At 49.7% G+C, this 18,301-nt stretch overlaps 1 protein-coding gene across 1 annotated transcript in view; it reads left to right on the top strand.

The window, feature by feature from the left end:
* ME3 (malic enzyme 3, NADP(+)-dependent, mitochondrial) overlaps positions 1–14,668 on the top strand; it is a 136,835-nt gene extending 122,167 nt beyond the window's left edge. The window contains exons 8-14 of the mRNA XM_014958263.1: positions 8,754–8,851; positions 9,070–9,183; positions 9,667–9,772; positions 11,713–11,855; positions 12,710–12,883; positions 13,501–13,599; positions 14,391–14,668. Coding sequence (XP_014813749.1) covers positions 8,754–8,851; positions 9,070–9,183; positions 9,667–9,772; positions 11,713–11,855; positions 12,710–12,883; positions 13,501–13,599; positions 14,391–14,552 — 896 coding nt within the window. The 3' untranslated portion in view covers positions 14,553–14,668. The remainder of the gene's footprint in view (positions 1–8,753; positions 8,852–9,069; positions 9,184–9,666; positions 9,773–11,712; positions 11,856–12,709; positions 12,884–13,500; positions 13,600–14,390) is intronic.
* The last annotated feature ends 3,633 nt before the right edge of the window (positions 14,669–18,301 follow it).

The raw sequence follows: 18,301 nt of genomic DNA, 5'->3' as shown, positions 1-18,301 counted from the left end.
TGAAAAATTCATTCTTTGGGTTGATCATTGTGTTACACTTCATATTCACATAGCAAAATTGAATTCTTCAGGCTCAGGTTACTTACCCAGCAGTTGTTGTTATGCAGTTTTAGTCAGAATTGCAAAAAAAAAAAAATGAAGACATCCCTAATGTGTTATTTAATTGCATCTGAACATGTCATTCAATCAATCACAGAATTGAGCCAGCAGTGTGCCCAGGTGGGCAAGGTGGCTAACAGCTTCCTGGCCTGTATCAGGAACAGAGTGGCCAGCAGGACTAGGGAGGTGATCATCCCCCTGTACTCAGCACTGGTGAGGTTGCATCTCAGGTGCTGTGTCCAGTTTTTGGGCCCCTCACTACAGGAAGGACATTGAGGTGCTGGAGCGGGTCCAGAAAAGGGCAATGAAGCTGGTGAGGGGTCTGGAGAAGAAGTCTTATGAGGAGCAGCTGAGGGAGCTGGGGTTATTCAGCCTGGAGAAAAGGAGGCTGAGGGGAGACCTTATTGCTCTCTACAACTCCCTGAAAGGAGGGTGTAGCGAGGCGGGGGTTTGATCTCTTCTCCCAAGAAACAGGCGATAGGAAAACAGGAAACGGTCTCAAGTCGTGCCAGGTGAAGTTTAGATTGGAAAAATTTCTTCACTGAAAGGGTTGTCAAGCATTGACCAGGCCGCCCAGGGAACTGGTTGAGTCACCATCCCTGGGGATATTTAAAAGACATGTAGACGTGGTGCTGAGGGACATGGTTTAGTGGTAACTTGGCAGTGTTAGGTTAACAGTTGGACTTGACGATCTTAAAGGTCTCTTTCCAAAAAAATGATTTTATGACTCTATGATTCTAAAACCCTTTCACACATACAGACAGGGCAGAGAGAATAGTGCGTAACAGCATAAAGCCTACTATCTCCTGGTTCTGGGCATCTTTAATAGTCTTTTAAATCTACACCTGATATAAGTGCAACATTGATAGCTTCTCAGAGAACCACCAATCTGAGTGTTTCAGTTGTACCCGTACCCTGTTGTGATACTGTGAACAGGCAGGATCTCTACAATAGGCTGAACACCTACACCGTGCAAATGAGACTTCTTTAAGACACTTCAGGATGGAAAATCCCAAATCACTAACCACTTTAAAAACACTCAGCCTTTTGTATTTTCATAGTCCCTCCCACAACTAAAGTAGTCCACAGGCAACACACAGGGGTCATCACTTTTGCAGAACCTTTCTGGGTCTTTTCCCACTCTTTCAAGCAGTGATTCCCCTTTGTTGTTGGATGTGTGACTGCTGATGAGCCTCAAAATACGTCTTGACCCACCAACCACTTTTTCTCATTATCCTAGCAGATAACCTTTCCATAACCTTTCCAGGACACTTCAGGAAGCAGTCTCAGCCTGGAGGAACACAACACCCAGACCTCAGCTGAGGTTGGGAACAAGCAGACTCTGAATCTGAGCAGCTCCAGAATTTTGGGCAAGTTAGAAATCAATCATGTGCAAACGTGGCCTAATTTGCAGGCACGTTTCCATGTGCTGCGTGAAGCAGGCAAAGCTAGTTTTTGGCTCGGCATGAACTAATTTCAGCAGATTAAAATGGTACAGTATCTGACTTTGTTGTTTCAGCTGGCGTGGAAAGCACATCGGTAATTATCACAGGAAGCTGAGGAGGGGGGGAAGCACAATAGGGAGGGAGCGCTGGATGATACCCTGCCGCAGAACAAAGCAGGCAATGTCCTGCCAGGCAGGTCCTCAGCAGCACCATTTCCCTGTGGGGATAGATCTGGAGATGTTCTCAGTCCTGTAAGGGGTCACCGTTACCAGGCCCTTTTGGACCTGCTGTGCCCTGCAGCAGAAGAGGCTTCTGCATCTTCTCTGGGAGCTACTGCATTAACTATTTAAGGGCCAGCTCCTAGACTTGGGTCTGAATCACACACTGACTGCTAAACCAGCCAAGTCAGAACAGGCTGGACCCCTGGGTGTAAATGGGCCTCAGTGTCTTGGGCTTAGTGGTGCAGCGCCCTAAAGATCTGGCCTGTATCTTCTGTCATTTTGGGGGTTATAACATTTGGTCCCCTTTCCTCTCCTGCTTTTCTTGTTCGTTGTTTCTCTTGTTCTCTGGATGCCATTGCAAACTCCTCCTTTGCAGTAGAGAACAGGCTCCGTGTCACCTCCCTGTTGAGCTCTCTCTGTTCTTTAAGTCCAGACTGAGGAGGCAAGACGAACAGAAGAACCTGGTTTAGCTTGTTGGAATAAAGCAGCACCCACAGGGTCTCTACTGCTGCCATGGGGATGAGGATGGTTTCTGGTTTCTTGTGAAGTGCTGGCAGCTGCCTGGTACCTTCTGCCTTGGTGGACAAGGGTTTCTGGTCTTCACATTGTCACATCCTGCACAGGCAGGGACGAGGACAATGCTACAGGCCACCGCCGTGAGGGTCATCACTTTTGCAGAACCTTTCTGGGTCTTTTCCCACTCTTTCAAGCAGTGATTCCCCTTTGTTGTTGGATGTGTGACTGCTGATGAGCCTCAAAATACGTCTTGACCCACCAACCACTTTTTCTCATTATCCTAGCAGATAACCTTTCCATAACCTTTCCAGGACACTTCAGGAAGCAGTCTCAGCCTGGAGGAACACAACACCCAGACCTCAGCTGAGGTTGGGAACAAGCAGACTCTGAATCTGAGCAGCTCCAAAATTTTGGGCAAGTTAGAAATCAATCATGTGCAAACGTGGCCTAATTTGCAGGCACGTTTCCATGTGCTGCGTGAAGCAGGCAAAGCTAGTTTTTGGCTCGGCATGAACTAATTTCAGCAGATTAAAATGGTACAGTATCTGACTTTGTTGTTTCAGCTGGCGTGGAAAGCACATCGGTAATTATCACAGGAAGCTGAGGAGGGGGGGAAGCACAATAGGGAGGGAGCGCTGGATGATACCCTGCCGCAGAACAAAGCAGGCAATGTCCTGCCAGGCAGGTCCTCAGCAGCACCATTTCCCTGTGGGGATAGATCTGGAGATGTTCTCAGTCCTGTTACCAGGCCCTTTTGGACCTGCTGTGCCCTGCAGCAGAAGAGGCTTCTGCATCTTCTCTGGGAGCTACTGCATTAACTATTTAAGGGCCAGCTCCTAGACTTGGGTCTGAATCACACACTGACTGCTAAACCAGCCAAGTCAGAACAGGCTGGACCCCTGGGTGTAAATGGGCCTCAGTGTCTTGGGCTTAGTGGTGCAGCGCCCTAAAGATCTGGCCTGTATCTTCTGTCATTTTGGGGGTTATAACATTTGGTCCCCTTTCCTCTCCTGCTTTTCTTGTTCGTTGTTTCTCTTGTTCTCTGGATGCCATTGCAAACTCCTCCTTTGCAGTAGAGAACAGGCTCCGTGTCACCTCCCTGTTGAGCTCTCTCTGTTCTTTAAGTCCAGACTGAGGAGGCAAGACGAACAGAAGAACCTGGTTTAGCTTGTTGGAATAAAGCAGCACCCACAGGGTCTCTACTGCTGCCATGGGGATGAGGATGGTTTCTGGTTTCTTGTGAAGTGCTGGCAGCTGCCTGGTACCTTCTGCCTTGGTGGACAAGGGTTTCTGGTCTTCACATTGTCACATCCTGCACAGGCAGGGACGAGGACAATGCTACAGGCCACCGCCGTGATGTAGTTTATAGTCCAAGCACTTTACAGTGCAAGGATTAAAACCAGGCACTTAGAGATGACCTACGTTGGGTGTCTACTTCAAGATGAGTTCTGTATCTCAGTTGTCAGACAGCTCTTCACCATACCAACGCCAATGTCCCTAAACCTGTTAGTGGAGAAAGTGAGTTCCTTCCCTGAGCATCGATGCTTTGCCTTTTGCTGCTGTTCTGGTTGACTTGCTCCACACCGTAGGTGGAGCACCAGAGGTTTATTTTCTTAATGTCTTACAGAGGCCCTTTGGGAGAAGGATAACAATAGCCAGCAGCTGTGGAGGTGAAGACCTTGAGCTGCAAACGCTTCGGCAGCTTTTTGCTTCAGCTTTGTTGTGTTTGACTTTTGATTATATATTTGGAGTGGGTCTGGACAGTCTCCGCTCTGCTTTCCAGTAACGGGCGGAACTGCTGCAGGGAGTTAATGTGAACCAGGATTTGGAAAAGCCCTATGCTTCCTCTGCATCCATAAATTCAGATGTATTTTCTTGGCTGCCCTTTGCTGGAGCTGTTAAACTGGTGTTTGCTGTTCCCCAGGCCCTCATCTTGGCATGGTTTTGGTGGGGCGAAGCGTAAGCAGGCGGGACAAGGGTAAAAACTAAAAGATCAGGCTGCATCAGGCCATCCCTTCCACCAGCGTGCTGTGGAGAAGGTGGAATCACCCCCATGGTGTTGTACAAAGAAGTGGGCAGCACAGCTCCTTGCTCCCATCACTGCAGTTGGAAGGGTTTGGCATGGAGATGATGCTTGATGCTCTGCTCTGCTCAGCCAGTGCCTGGGCCAGGTGACAGGGCAGTGCCAGCCCTCAGCATGGGGGACTCCTGCCCCAAGCATCCTCAGGGTTCCCTCTGTCCCCCACATCCCCTCCTGAGCCACTGGGTGCTGTGACACAGGGCACAGCCTGGACGTTGGTGCTGGGCAGCACATTCCCTGCTGCAGTCGTGCCAGCGCTGCCTATAACTCCATCTGGGAAGCTGTTTGTCCCTCTGTCTGCTCTCCCCGCTCCAAAGGAAGGATAAGGTCCCCAGCCATGGGTGTCTCTGGGCTGCAGCAGTGTCTGGAAGCTGTGGAGCAGATCTTTTCCCCTGGTTCTGCTCCGGTGTAGCTCCACTGACATCTATTGGGGCTCTTTCTGCCTTACACTAGAGCAAGTGGAGAATCAGCCTCAGGGGGGGTTGGTTCCCTTAACATTTTACAGTGTTCTGAACGTGCCTGAGTGTCAGAGATTAATTCCTGCAGGGGTGACCTGGGGGTACCTTAGCTTTAAATGCCTTTTTTTCTTTGCTGGTCCTGTTCCTCTGGACACCCCAGAGAGGCTCCTGAGATCTGTTTGCTGTTTTGTGAAGTCATGTTGAGCGTTCACTTTGAGTCTTGGAGGGACGGGATGGTTTGTGAGCATTTTCCTTTCTTCTCTCTGTGCCCCTCCGTATCTCACCTCAGATACAGACCAGCCAAGCTGGCTCTTGCTCATTACTTAAGGAAGTAGTTATCTGCAAGAGCAGCTTTCAATCTCTTTGGAAAACAGATAGACCAACATGTTGAAGGGTAGCTGATTTTTTTCTTGCCACAGCTCACAGTGAGGGCTCCCCCACCCCCATCTCATTTTGTGGTCTTTTTGGAATCGAAGCCCAACGATTAGCCAATTCCTTACACGAACCAGCTGTGAACTCTCCTCCGTGGAGATGCTCTATTGTTCCACGCTCAGAAATACTGCAATTATCAAAGAAAAACATTGAGCCGAGGCCAAGGTACAGTAACTTAGTTACTTGAGTAATGGGGGTGAGATGCAGTTTGGGAGGCTGTGGAGGGATCAGGAACACACTGTGGGGAGAGGAGGAGGGCTGGGAATGGCAGAGCCCTGCTGTTAGTCAGAGCTGCAGAGGGAGGGCAGGGGATGAGTAACGGCACACCCAGCCCCACGGGTCCCCACTCTGTGGGCTGCATCCCTGCGCCCTCTCTCTGCCTACCCCCAGCTCCTCAAATCCCTGCTCCTCACATCTTTACAAAGACCTCGACTCCCTCTGCTGAACGTCCCACGAGCATTTTCCATTGAAATGGGTTTGCAGAGACCGGCAGTTGTCCCATCAGGCTTCTTGACAGTCACAGGGTATAAAGCAATTTTGCCTGGGTCAGGACCAAGAGAAACAAGATATTTCTCCAGTTACGTTTTCTTCCTTTTAAATACTTTCCAGGCATCTATTGCTGCTAATGCTGTGACCTGACACACTGTTGCGCTGTAATTGTTCCACTTTTGGATTTTTTCCTCTGATCAGTTCCCCATTCCCACCCACGTGGGGATGGGGGGATTTCTGTGCAAAGCTGGCCTGGGAGATTGCGTGTGAGAATGCATGAGGGTGTGCCAAGGTGTCCATGTTCTGCTGCACGTCACAAGCTTGGCATCGCTGACAACCAAGGGACCCTGGTCTCTTTGTGGTTCATGTGGCCAGGGCGGGATCCTTTTCCCCAGGTCTTAGATGTCTGCAGTAGAAATTAGGAAGAAATTCTTCCCTGTGAGAATGGTGAGGCACTGGAACAGGTTGCCCAGGGAAGTTGTGGATGCCCCATCCCTGGAAGTATTTAAGGCCAGGCTGGAAGGGGCTTTGAGCAACCTGGTCTGGTGGGAGTTGTCCCTGCCCATGGCAGGGGGGTTGGAACTTAATGATCTTTAAGTTCCCTTCTAACCTGAACCATTCTATGATTCCTTGTATGTTCATTATCTTCCTCTGTAATTTTTGTAGTCCGGTGGCATGGCATTTTGCCAGATAAGTACATTACTCTAAATGCAGCTTAAAAAGGCAGAGATTTAGTGCAGGAGAAGCAAGAGGAAATCCTTGCTATACATCCTTTAAATGTCTGAGCTGACACGTTAACACTGAAGCAGCAAGCACTCAGGGGCTGGTTCCCTCCCCATCAACTCCCTTTTAAACTGACTGAACTCAGAGGGTCTGGGTTTGGAAATAAACTGATCCAAACTCTTTTCTGAGCTACTAAAGGGAACTCATACTTGATGCTGAAGCGAATGTCCCAGGTGATTCATTGCAAGGAAGAAGACTACGAAGCCATCAACCATCAGTCTAGTCCATTTTGTGTTTAAGACACAGATGCTCGTGCTAACGTTTGGCACTGCCACCTCTGCTAAACCGCAGTCACTCTTCAGTGGCATTAAGTATTGATTTTTGGAGAACTAAACTCATCTGAGTTATAAAAGCAAAATGTTGGCGAGCTAATGGTACTGATCAACACTTCGGGTCTGGCCAATAAAGATTTTCTTTGTCAGAGTAGCTCGTGTGGGCTCCGTGAGCAAAATAAGCCACGTCAACAAAAGTAACTTCTCTGCCGGAGTAACTGCTGCCACTAGGATTTCTGCTTGCATGGGAATAACGAGAGAGTAAATCATTCTTCAATTCCCCATCAACCAGGAGATTTCCAGTTTAGCTGTGGCTTTTGGGCTAAGGAAAGGAGCAGGTAAAGCTGAATTTATTTTCTCGGTCCTTGGCAGATGAGGCAGCACCATCTGCTGGTCTCGCTGCTCATGGTCATGCTTTGCTCTCCTTTCCCAACCACAACGTTCACTGATGCTCAGCAGCACCCCAGGCCATAAGAACCACGCAAGGGGTCTCACTGAAGCACTGGCTGATTGAAACCCTGAGGCACTGGCTGATTAAATGGGCAGGAAAATAAAAAATGCTGGGAGTTTGGTGAAATCAGGTTTATTAGCCTAAAAAGGTTCGTTGTCTGCCCCACCCGTGACCACCCACGCAAGACTTGTTACTTGTGGGCTCCCTGATTTCTCACATAGCTTCTGAAGATTTTTTCCAAATTTTGTTTTTATGGCTTTAAGCTGGAGGGGAGCAGATTTAGAGTGGAGATTAGGAATAAGTTCTTTACTGTGAGGGTGGTGGAGCACTGGAACAGGTTGCCCAGGGAGGTGGTTGAGGCCCCATCCCTGGAGATATTCAAGGTGAGGTTCGATGAGGCCCTGGGCAACCTGGTCTAGTTGGGGGTGTCCCTGCTGACTGTGGAGAGGTTGGAATAGATGACCTTTGGAGGTCCCTTCCATCCCAGAACCATTCTATGATTCTATGATTCTATAATTCTGTGATTCTATGATAAGATAAGAATGGAGAGATCAGCATTAGAGCTGGGGACAGCATCAAAGCTGGGGCACATTCAAACTGGTATCCTTCAAAATGCGGAGGAAGAAAACTAATGGACTCCATGATCCTTATGGGTGCCTTCCAACTTCAGATATTCTTTGATAAAACTGCCTCTTTCATTCCTAGCTCACCTTTAACACTTGCATCCAGCTTGCCCAGGTGACCCCAGATGCCACCAGTATCCTCATTAGTCTGTGCCTTAGTTATTTCTCCCCACCACGTTCCTTCTTCTGGGGTCGGACATTAGATGAACACTATATGTGATTGATGTGGGGTGAAGGAGGGTTTATTCAGCCTAGAAATCTGCCTCCCTTGATGGATGGAAAATTGTACATATCATAGTTCCTGCAACAGCCGGACTCAGCTCTCCATATATTGGATTCTTTCTCACTAATCTGGGACCAACTCATGTTCTTGATGACTTCTTAGTGCTTGGCAGTGAGTTGTGATGGCTCTGAGACAGGGTATCAGAGTACCAGGGAAGTAAAGAAAAAAAGGTGGTGGTGGTGGTGCTGGGCTGTGAAGGTAAATGAGGACAAGAGTGGTAATTCCACGATCACAGAGGATTTTGTGACAAGGGTGCCCAAGTTCAGACCACTGCTCTGCTATATGGATGTCTTATGTCACCTTAGACAAGTCACATAGCTTGTCTTAAACAAGTCTTAAACCGTTGGGAGCTAGGTATTAAGTTCTTCTCACATTCTAGGATTTGGTGTCCCTTTGACTCTATATAGAGGGAAATCAGTGTTCTTCTGCTTGCAGGGGTCTTCTGAGGATTAATATTTCAGGGTAGGAACTGCACTCTGGTCATTTAGAGACCTAAGGATCTAAGAGAATGGTTCCTACCACAAGGTTTCTAACAGTATATCATTAGGGTGGACAATCCGTTTGCCAAGATGACCATCTTATGGTGTTTCTCTCCTTTCAGGCACCGCATCTGTTGCAGTCGCTGGCATCTTTGCAGCCTTAAGGATCACAAAGAACAAGCTCTCTGACCATAAGTTTGTTTTCCAGGGAGCTGGAGAGGTAAGAATGTTCTTGAGTTTGTTCCTAAATATTTGATTTTATTTATGGCATCATCTACAATGCTAAAATCAGCCCCTTGGCACTGTACAACCATGGAGCAGAAGGCCTCCCTGCTTTGTGCAGTGCTGCAGGATGACCCGACGCATCTCTCATTTAAAATCTTCCTCCCCTCAAAAGATGGTGATACCCCAGTGAAGTGTTTACGTACTGTGTTCCAGGCTGCACTGGGCATAGCTCACCTCCTCCTCATGGCCATGGAAAAGGAAGGAATTCCACGAGAGGATGCCATCAAAAAAATTTGGATGGTGGACTCCAAGGGACTGATTGTGAAGGTAAATTTGTCTCCAGAGCTGAGCTCCAGTCCCCCACTGCCTCCTGCCAGCCAGGGAGAGGCCAGAGCAGGCAGATACCTTGGAGCCCTGTTCAGCCCTGGAGTAAGGGCTGCAGTTTTGGTGTCAGCAGAGCTGTTCCTGCTTTCAGAGGACTAGGTCTCATGGTGACAACAGTGTACCAGCAGCACTGGCTGCCCTAAAGGCAACACTCTGGGCTGGGTCTCTAAAGTGGTAGGACACACTGCTGGCCATGGTCTCAAGCAGTGCTGGAAGTCTTGTGTGTCATATGGGGTAGTGCAACAGCAACACTGGGCCCTGCTTGGTGATCCAGCCTGGCCCATCTCTACTCTCCACTCCATGGGTCCTCAGGACCTCTGTCCTTCTCCCTCCTCAGACTTGAAAAGACTTGTGCTATGAGTTACTAAGTTATGTCTCCACCTTTTGCTCATAGATCAAAGTTTGACTCTTTCTTTTTCCTCACAGGGCAGGAGCCACCTGAACCACGAGAAAGAAATGTTTGCCCAGGACCACCCCAGTGTGAACACGCTGGAAGAGGTTGTGCAGAAAGTGAAGCCTACAGCAATTATAGGTGGAGTTCCCTTAGCACGACCTTTTCACATCAATTCAGTTCTTAGGAGAGTTTCTGTCTTTCTTCCGGGGCCTCCTTTTGTTCTCTCCATCAAAAGGAAGTGAGCTTTTTTACTCCCATTTTGTCAGTTGAGTTCTCCACAGCCTTTCCCCTTCGACTGTGGGGCACAAGCTTCCTCTCGTTTGGAGCTGCAGGAGCCCTCCCAGACAGGGCTGCAGAGGGAGGTGCTGGGGGAGGCAGGACCTGGGGCTCTCAGCAGCGAACATGGCCCTGGGAAGGCTGGGCAGGATGAGGATGACAACAGGTAGCACCAGCAGGTCTTTGGGAGGTGAAATGCTGCAGCCAGATGGCCTAAACAGTCCTGGTGGAAAGCAAACTTTCCATGGGCCAGCAATGTGCCCTTGTGGCCAAGAGGGCCAATGGAATCCTGGGCTGCACAGGGAAGAGTGTGGCCAGCAGGTCGAGGGAGGTCATTCTCCCCCTCTGCTCTGCACTGGTGAGGCCACAACTGGAATCCTGCCTCCAGTTCTGGGCTCCCCAGTTCAAGAGACAGGGAACTACTGCGTAGGGCAACCAAGATGATTAAGGGATTGGAGCACCTCCCTTATGAGGAAAGGCTGAAGAGCTGGGACTCTTTAGCCTGGAGAAGAGAAGGCTGAGGGGAGACCTTATGAACGCTTAGAAGTATCTAAAGGGTGGGTTGAAGGATGATGGACCCAGACTCTTTTCAGTGGTTTCCAGCGATAGGATGAGGGGCAACGGGCACAAGCTGGAACATGGGAAGTTCCATTCAAATATGAGGAAAAACTTCTTTCTGCTGAGGATGACGGAGCCCTGGAACAGGCTGCCCAGGGAGGGTGTGGAGTCCCCTTCTCTGGAGACCTTCAAGACCCACCTGGATGCAGTCCTGAGTGATGTGCTCTGGGCACTCCTGCTTTAGCAGGGGGGGGTTGGACTAGATGATCTCTAGATCTGACGATTCTGTGATTCCCAGAGCAGCAGAGGGCTTTATTTTGAGACAGGCTTTTAATCTTGACATAATACGAAAACAAAATATTCCCACCTGTATCTCCGTAGATGGAGCCTGTTCCCTCCCACAGTTCAGTTACAACCCAATGCAGCTACAGCCTTGGGGCAGAGTGGCTGGAGAGCTGCTGAGTGGAAAAGGACCTGGGGGTGTTGGTTGACTGTTGGCTGAACATGAGCCAGCAATGTGCCCAGGTGGCCAAGGCCAACAGCATCCTGACCTGTATCAGGAACAGCGTGGCCAGCAGGAGTAGGGAGGTGATCGTCCCCCTGTACTTGGCACCAGTGAGGCCCCACCTCGAGTGCTGTGTCCAGTTTTTGGGCCCCTCACTACAGGAAAGACATTGAGGAGCTGGAGCAGGTCCAGAGAAGGGCAACGAAGCTGGTGAGGGGTCTTGAGAACAAGTCTTATGAGGAGCAGCTGAGGGAGCTCGGGGTGTTCAGCCTGGAGAAAAGGAGGCTGAGGGGAGACCTTATTCCTCTTTGCAACTACCTGAAAGGAGGGTGCAGAGAGGCAGGGGTTTTAGTCTCTTCTCCCAAGTAACAGGTGACAGAACAAGAGGAAATGGCCTCAAGTTGGGCCAGGGGAGGTTTAGATTGGACATTGGGAAAAATTTCTTCACTGAAAGGGTTATCCAGCATTGGACCAGGCTGCCCAGGGAAGTGGTTGAGTCGCCATCCCTGAAGGTATTTAAAAGACATGTAGATGTGGTGCTGAGGGACATGGTTTAGCATTGGTTTTGTTAGTGTCAGATTAATGGTTGGACTCGATGATCTTAAAGATCCCTTCCAATCGAGCCGATTCTGTGATTCTGTGACTCGTTTACCAACAGAGACATTCAAGAGGGACCAGCCCAACACACTGAAGTCAGGCAGTCGGAAAGCACCCTCTCACTCAGCTGTTGTTCTTTCAGGTGTCGCGGCCGTTGCAGGAGCTTTCACTGAGAAGATTTTGAAGGACATGGCTGCCTTCAATGAGAGGCCCATCGTGTTTGCCCTGAGCAACCCCACAAGCAAAGCAGAGTGCACAGCGGAGCAGTGCTACCGCCTCACCGAGGTACTGGAGCCCAGCACGGGGAAACTGGGCGCTCTGGGTACACTGTGGCCATGGCTGTACCAAGGAAGCCACCGTGGTGCATGGTGGATGGACAAGTGACAGTGGGAATGAATTGAAACAAAAGAGGTTCAAGCTGGTCATAAAGAAAAAGCTTGCACGCTGTGAAGAGTCAGGAGGTGGAACAGGGCCCAGACTGCTCGAGCAGTCTCTGTCCTTGCAGGTTTTCAAGACCAGGCTAGACAAAGCCCTGAGCAACCTGGTCTGATTTCATAGCTGCCCTTGCTGTGAGCAGGAGTTTGGGTCCCTACCAGCCTGAATTGCTTTGTGAACCTCTAAGGAAAGCACTTACCTCCTTCACCCACAGCTGTCTGAGGTGTCCCATCCTCCCAGGTTACTGTCCCCTGTGCTTTGCCACCCTCATTGTTTGTGTAACAGCTTCATCACCCAACTGGGGCTCAATGTCACTGAAGAATTATTCTCATGTGGATTGACTTGGGGTGAGAGAGGAGATCTTGTCTCACTTTCCCCTTTCTCCCCTTCCTCACCTGCTGCTGGCTCACACAGCCCCCAGACCTTTAGGCCACATGAGTCCCTCTTGACACTCCATAAATGGTTGAGAGGAAAAGAGACTCCTCAGCAAGTTCAGAGCACTTGCACCCACTCAGTACTCTGTCCTGGGGACCAGGCCCTCCAGAAGTATCAGCTGGAGATGGCTTTGGTGGAGAGGCCTCTCTCTGACTGGCTGAAGATTTGTCCACTTGGTCACCAGATTCCCTTGAGCACAGATCATGGCAAGCAGCAGAAATGTAAGATGTCTCTTCTAAATGTGAATGGCTCTTTCTCTGTCTTATCAGGGACGGGGAATATTTGCAAGTGGGAGCCCATTCTCAAAGGTGACCTTGCCCAATGGACAGACCTTCTTCCCTGGCCAAGGGAACAACGCCTACGTCTTCCCAGGAGTGGCACTGGGAGTCATCGCCTGCGGAGTCCGGCACATCTCTGACGATATCTTCCTCATCACAGCAGAGGTTTCCAACTGGCATTTAACTGATGTTTTTAACTGATGTTTTTAAGAAGATTGTAAGAGGCTCATGCACCTACTTCAGGTGTTTTCAAGAACCTGGCCTGGGGCAATGCGTTGAGTGGAAATGGCACAGCCTCAGCAAAAAGCCACAGCCTTTCCCAGTCTCAGGGAAAGCTCACACTTCCATTGCACCTACAGAGGTGCAGGAACCATGACAGAATTCCCCTAGTTCTTCAGAACTGCTGTCCTGGCACAGCAATTCCACTGTTCCGGCTCCACTTTTAAGCCTGTAATGAAATGTATATACACATGTATTGTGAATAGTTCAGCAGTTCCCATTTGTTGAGGCACCATCCCTGGAGGTGTTCAAAAGACGGGTTGACATGGTGCTGGGGGACATGGTTTAGTGATGGTTTTTTTGTCAGAGGTAGGTTGATGGTTGAACTAGATGATCGTGAAGGTTCCTTCCAACCTAGATGATTTTATGATTTTCTGATTCTGTGATTAAGAATTAGTCCCAGCTCCGCTGCTGCTGAGGTTTCAGCCATGTATCGTGCAATGCTTGTGAATGGGGTATGTGCTTGAGACCGTCTCTGTAAACTACCTTTTTCTTCTTTCTAGTCCATTGCTGCCGAGGTGACAGATCAGAATCTTGCAGAAGGAAGACTCTATCCCCCCTTGCACAGCATCAGAGAGGTGTCTCTCAAAATCGCTGTGAAAGTGAGTACTCCTTTATTTCCACTTTCCATAGTAGGGAGAGCAGGAATTGCCTTGGCATCATTCTTGCTTTGTGGGTTTTTAATTCAACTTTTTGTACAGCCTAAAGCAACAATTCTCAGGAATCCTCCCAGCCAGAACTGCTGCTTTGATTTTTGATGCTGGGTGCCTCACGGCTCACAAAGCTCTGCTTTATTGCTTGGAGCTGTGACTGCTCAGAACTTCAAAAAAATCAGGTTTAGGGTCAAATTCAAACATGATGCAAGTTGCCAAAAGATTTTAGGTTCCAAATTGCTGTTTTGGAACCTCTCCTCCTGCATTTGATAGGGGCCTTCGTACTTAAATACTATTCCAGATCTGGGCTTGTTGTCCAGTTGTGGGATTGGTGCCCTGTATACATCAAATCCATAATTCCTGTTCAGGGGACACCCACTGAGGATCACGTTGGCCTGGGAGTTACTGATGGCTGCATGGTGTAGCTGAGGAGCTTAAGGGTGTGGGTGGAGGTGGTTAAAGGACTACTCTCCTTCTTTAATTGCACACTCCAACATTTTACCAGGGCAGGGGTGTGCATTTCTAAAGAGCCAGTAATTGCAGGCAGCTTTCATTCCCTCACCCAAGGGATGAAGTGACTCAAGGAATTGCACAAAGGGAAAAGAGCAAAAAAGGACACAATTTTGATGGAGGAGAAGGGGGAAAGGGCAAAAATCCAGCCAGGGCCAAACTGCAGTTGGTTTCAACTTCATAACGTGCCAACGCTGTTGCATCAGCTTATTTTGCTTATCTTTTTGCAGATTGTTGACTGGGCCTACAAGAATGGTCTTGCTTCTTGGTACCCCGAGCCAGCAGACAAGGAAGCCTTTGTGAAACAGCTCGTTTACAGTCCTCATTACGATTCGTTTGTTATTGATGATTACAGGTGGCCCCCCGCAGCCATGCAAACACAAGATGTATAAGTTTTTGCGAGAAACTGTTTTCTCATTTTATTCCATCCGTTCCCATGGTTCATATCATTGCTGATTTAAATGCACCTCCAGGCTTGCAGAACGATAAAAGTAAATGAATCCAAGTAGTTTTTTACTTGCTGCTGCTTTGTGTCTGTGGGAGCATGTAATCAGGGAATAAAACATAGTCCAACAACAGGGTGGTCAGTACTCCAGGGAGGGAGACAGACCATGGCTGCAGCCCCTCCAGTCAGTCAGCGCTGCATATTGCTGCTTGCTTGATGTCCTGCCCGGCTCTCAGCTCAGCTGCCTCAGGAGAAGCTGCCTGGGCCACCACAGAAGCAAAAAATCCCATTCCTTGTGGGAGTGCCTGCGGGAAGCTTGGAGCCCCACTTCCATGGTGGCCCCACTTCCACGGTGGCAGCTGTGTGGGTGATCATCCCTCACACAGGGTGGGTGATCATCCCTCACACAGGCCAGCCACGCTTTGCCCAAGTGCTGTGTCCAGTTCTGGGCTCCCCAGTTCCAGAAGGACAGGGAACTGCTGGAGAGGGTACAGCAGAGGGCTACAAAGATGATGAGGGGCCTGGAGCATCTCCCCTACGAGGAGAGGCCGAGGGACTTGGGTCTTTTTAGTCTGGAGAAGAGAAGGCTGAAGGGGGATCTGATCAAAGCTTATAAATACTTAAAGGGAGGGTGTCACAAGAGGATGGGGCCAGTCTTTTTTCAGTGGTGCCCAGTGACAGGACAAGAGGAAATGGGCACAAACTTGAATATAAGATGCACCGGGCAGAGGCCCTCCTGGGGGTCTCTCCATGTCACAGAGTCCCAGGGAGGCCTCCCCATCTTTGCAAAATTGTCACACCCTGTCAGATGCTATCCCAGTGGGATGATGGTGTTCTGACTGTAACTGGGAATACTGATTCTAGTCTAGCTTGTCTTGGCCAGGCAAATAGCAAGCCCAAGAGAGGGAGGATCAAGCCATGCCCTTTCTACAGAAGGGGCCTCTTTCTATTCTTTGGATTTGTCTGATTACCAGACAAATTGCCCAGCGAAGTTGTGGATGCCCCATCCCTGGAGGTGTTCAAGGCCAGGATGGATGGGGCTTTGAGCAACCTGGTCTGGTGGGAGGTGTCCCTGCTCATGGCAGGGGGTTGGAACTTAATGGTCTTTAAGGTCGCTTCCAACTCTAACCATTCTGTGATTCTATGATGGTATCTGTCATGCCTTGCAGAGAGAAAGCCAGCCAGAGACACAGCAGTCCTGGTTCTTTGGAGGCAACGATGATCCTGAGACCTGATTACTTTCAGCCCTCAGCTCCCATGGCAGAGGCAATGGTTGTTTTGAGGGAAGTCTGAAAGTGCCTCCCATACCTGGGCTCTTCTCCATGTAAGTGTCTGAGCCATTTCTCACTGGACTCCAGAACAACCCGTGCTGTTGAAGAAGCTCAGACACACACGAAGTGATCCCGAGAGCATGTGGTCCTCTCCTCATATTATGAATTCAGCCCTTATCACTGTTACCATCCATGAGCAACTCTAACCATTCTGTGATTCTATGATGGTATCTGTCATGCCTTGCAGAGAGAAAGCCAGCCAGAGACACAGCAGTCCTGGTTCTTTGGAGGCAACGATGGTCCTGAGACCTGAGTACTTTCAGCCCTCAGCTCCCATGGCAGAGGCAATGGTTGTTTTGAGGGAAGTCTGAAAGTGCCTCCCATACCTGGGCTCTTCTCCATGTAAGTGTCTGAGCCATTTCTCACTGGACTCCAGAACAACCCGTGCTGTTGAAGAAGCTCAGACACACACGAAGTGATCCCGAGAGCATGTGGTCCTCTCCTCATATTATGAATTCAGCCCTTATCACTGTTACCATCCATGAGTGGTTAATGGTTGTAGGCAGCTGAGTCCCATACGACAGCTTGATGAGTCCCTGGCAGCGGGGAAGAGCCACAAGGGTGTGAGAATAACTTGGGGCTGAGAGAAAAGACAGATCAATAGATAAAACAAAACTGCACACGGGCACTCCCAGGAGCCAGTTCCTGGGCTAGTTGTTCTGTTAGGCTCTTCATCCTCCATCCTTGCTTCTCCCTTCTTCTTTTCCTCCACTTGCCCCTTAAGAGTCTGAAGAGGCCCTTCCCCAGCAGCTCTTCCAGGTGCTACATAGAGCCCAATCCTGGAAACAAGGAGACAACAGGTTCTAGTCCTTGGAAAAAGTCTCCCTCCAGCTCCTCCCTGAACAGCGGGCAGCCCTGGCACTACTGGCTGACCCAGGAGAAGCTGCTGACGTGGTCAGCATCCAAGGGCTGCAGAAGCAGATATAGTCAATTGGGAAATGTGACAACATCACCAGAAACTGACTGGGAAAGGGTGCTCTTTCTGCCTGGAGTGTCCAAACCCATCGTCCTCTGCAGGAGAGAGAGCCCCAGGTGAGACCATTGCCAGGAAGGGATCCCATTCCCAGTCTTTGGGCTGCTGAGGCAGAAGGTGCCCATCTGGAAGAGCTCTCTGTCCTCGGCATCGGTTCCCCCTTATTAGAAGCTGGAGGGAGCACCTAGACCCGGGTCACAACACTGCCTGGCTTCGTGCAAAGGCAGGAGGCAGCCGTCCCAAGCAGGAGACGAGTCAGACCCACAAGGAGAAGTCACTGCCTGTGGCCTTCCAGGGCATTTCCCAAGCACCCATGGCAGGGCTGGTGGAGTGGGACAATCACGCTGAGGAGAGGTCTCTGCAGGTGGCCATGGAATCCAGGGTGCAAACAAATTCTGCAGTAAAACATACTTTGACTTTAATTTCATGGAAGAACAGGTGGACAGTGTACTTACAGCTGAATTCAAAGTTTGCTTTTTTTCCAGGGTGTAAGACAGAAATAGGATCTCTGAGCACAGGGCAGTACGATGTCCCACGGAATGTGCAGCTCTGCAGCATGTCCCAAGGAACTGTGTCCCATGGAAGGTGGGTGCCCAAGGTTACAGAGCCCCAACCTCCTGTGATGGAGACAATGACTGTTTTGGGGGAAGTCTGAAAGTGCCTCCCACACCTGGGCCCTCTCCTTCTAAAACTGTTCCCTGTGGGCCTGGAAGTCATGCCAGAGACAATTCTCCTCTTCTGCTCCTCAGTGTTCATGAAATAAGTACACTAATGACACCGACACATAGAAGGTGCCTTTCTGGCTCCCTTATGTCCATCTCAGACAGAGGATTCCAGCTTTTGCTGTCCTTCTGGCATTCTGCAGGAACCACCCTCCCATGCTGATGGCAGTCTGCAAACATGCAACTGGAGGAGTCTCCTCCACAGCTTCTGCTTGCCACAAGGTGAACCATGTGTGCAGCAGAAGGCACAGGTGCTGGAGAATGGTGCATGGCCCATGGAGAGTGGCTGCCCAGAGCTGTGCCACTCAGCTGTAGGCTCACACCTGGGATGCTCAGATATGGACCTCCCCTTGGGACAGAGCACTCCAATACTGACACTCCACAGGACAGGAGCCCAGGGGTGACCATCCCTCCTCTCCTGCCGCTTCCATGAGGCACCACCAGGTGGTCCAGAATGCTGGGGTAGGTTCCTAAGGGGGATCCTTGTTGGGAGAGAGGGCAAGAGAGAAAGCGATCTAGTGTGGGAAGCAGTCCCACCATTGATGCTTCTCTTGTGCGTGTCACAAAGATGGCCTTTCCTGAAAAAAAAAAAAAAAAAAACTCATTCTTTCTGACAAGAGAGTTTTCTTTATCGGCAAAGGAAAGATTGTATTTGCCCCCGCTTTAAATT

The sequence above is a fragment of the Calidris pugnax genome, unplaced genomic scaffold, assembly GCF_001431845.1.
Source record: "Calidris pugnax isolate Ruff unplaced genomic scaffold, ASM143184v1 scaffold252, whole genome shotgun sequence".
Taxonomy (NCBI): Eukaryota; Metazoa; Chordata; class Aves; order Charadriiformes; family Scolopacidae; genus Calidris; species Calidris pugnax.
The sequence above is the reverse complement of the archived record's forward strand: the minus strand, read 5'-3'. Positions and strand labels throughout refer to the sequence as shown.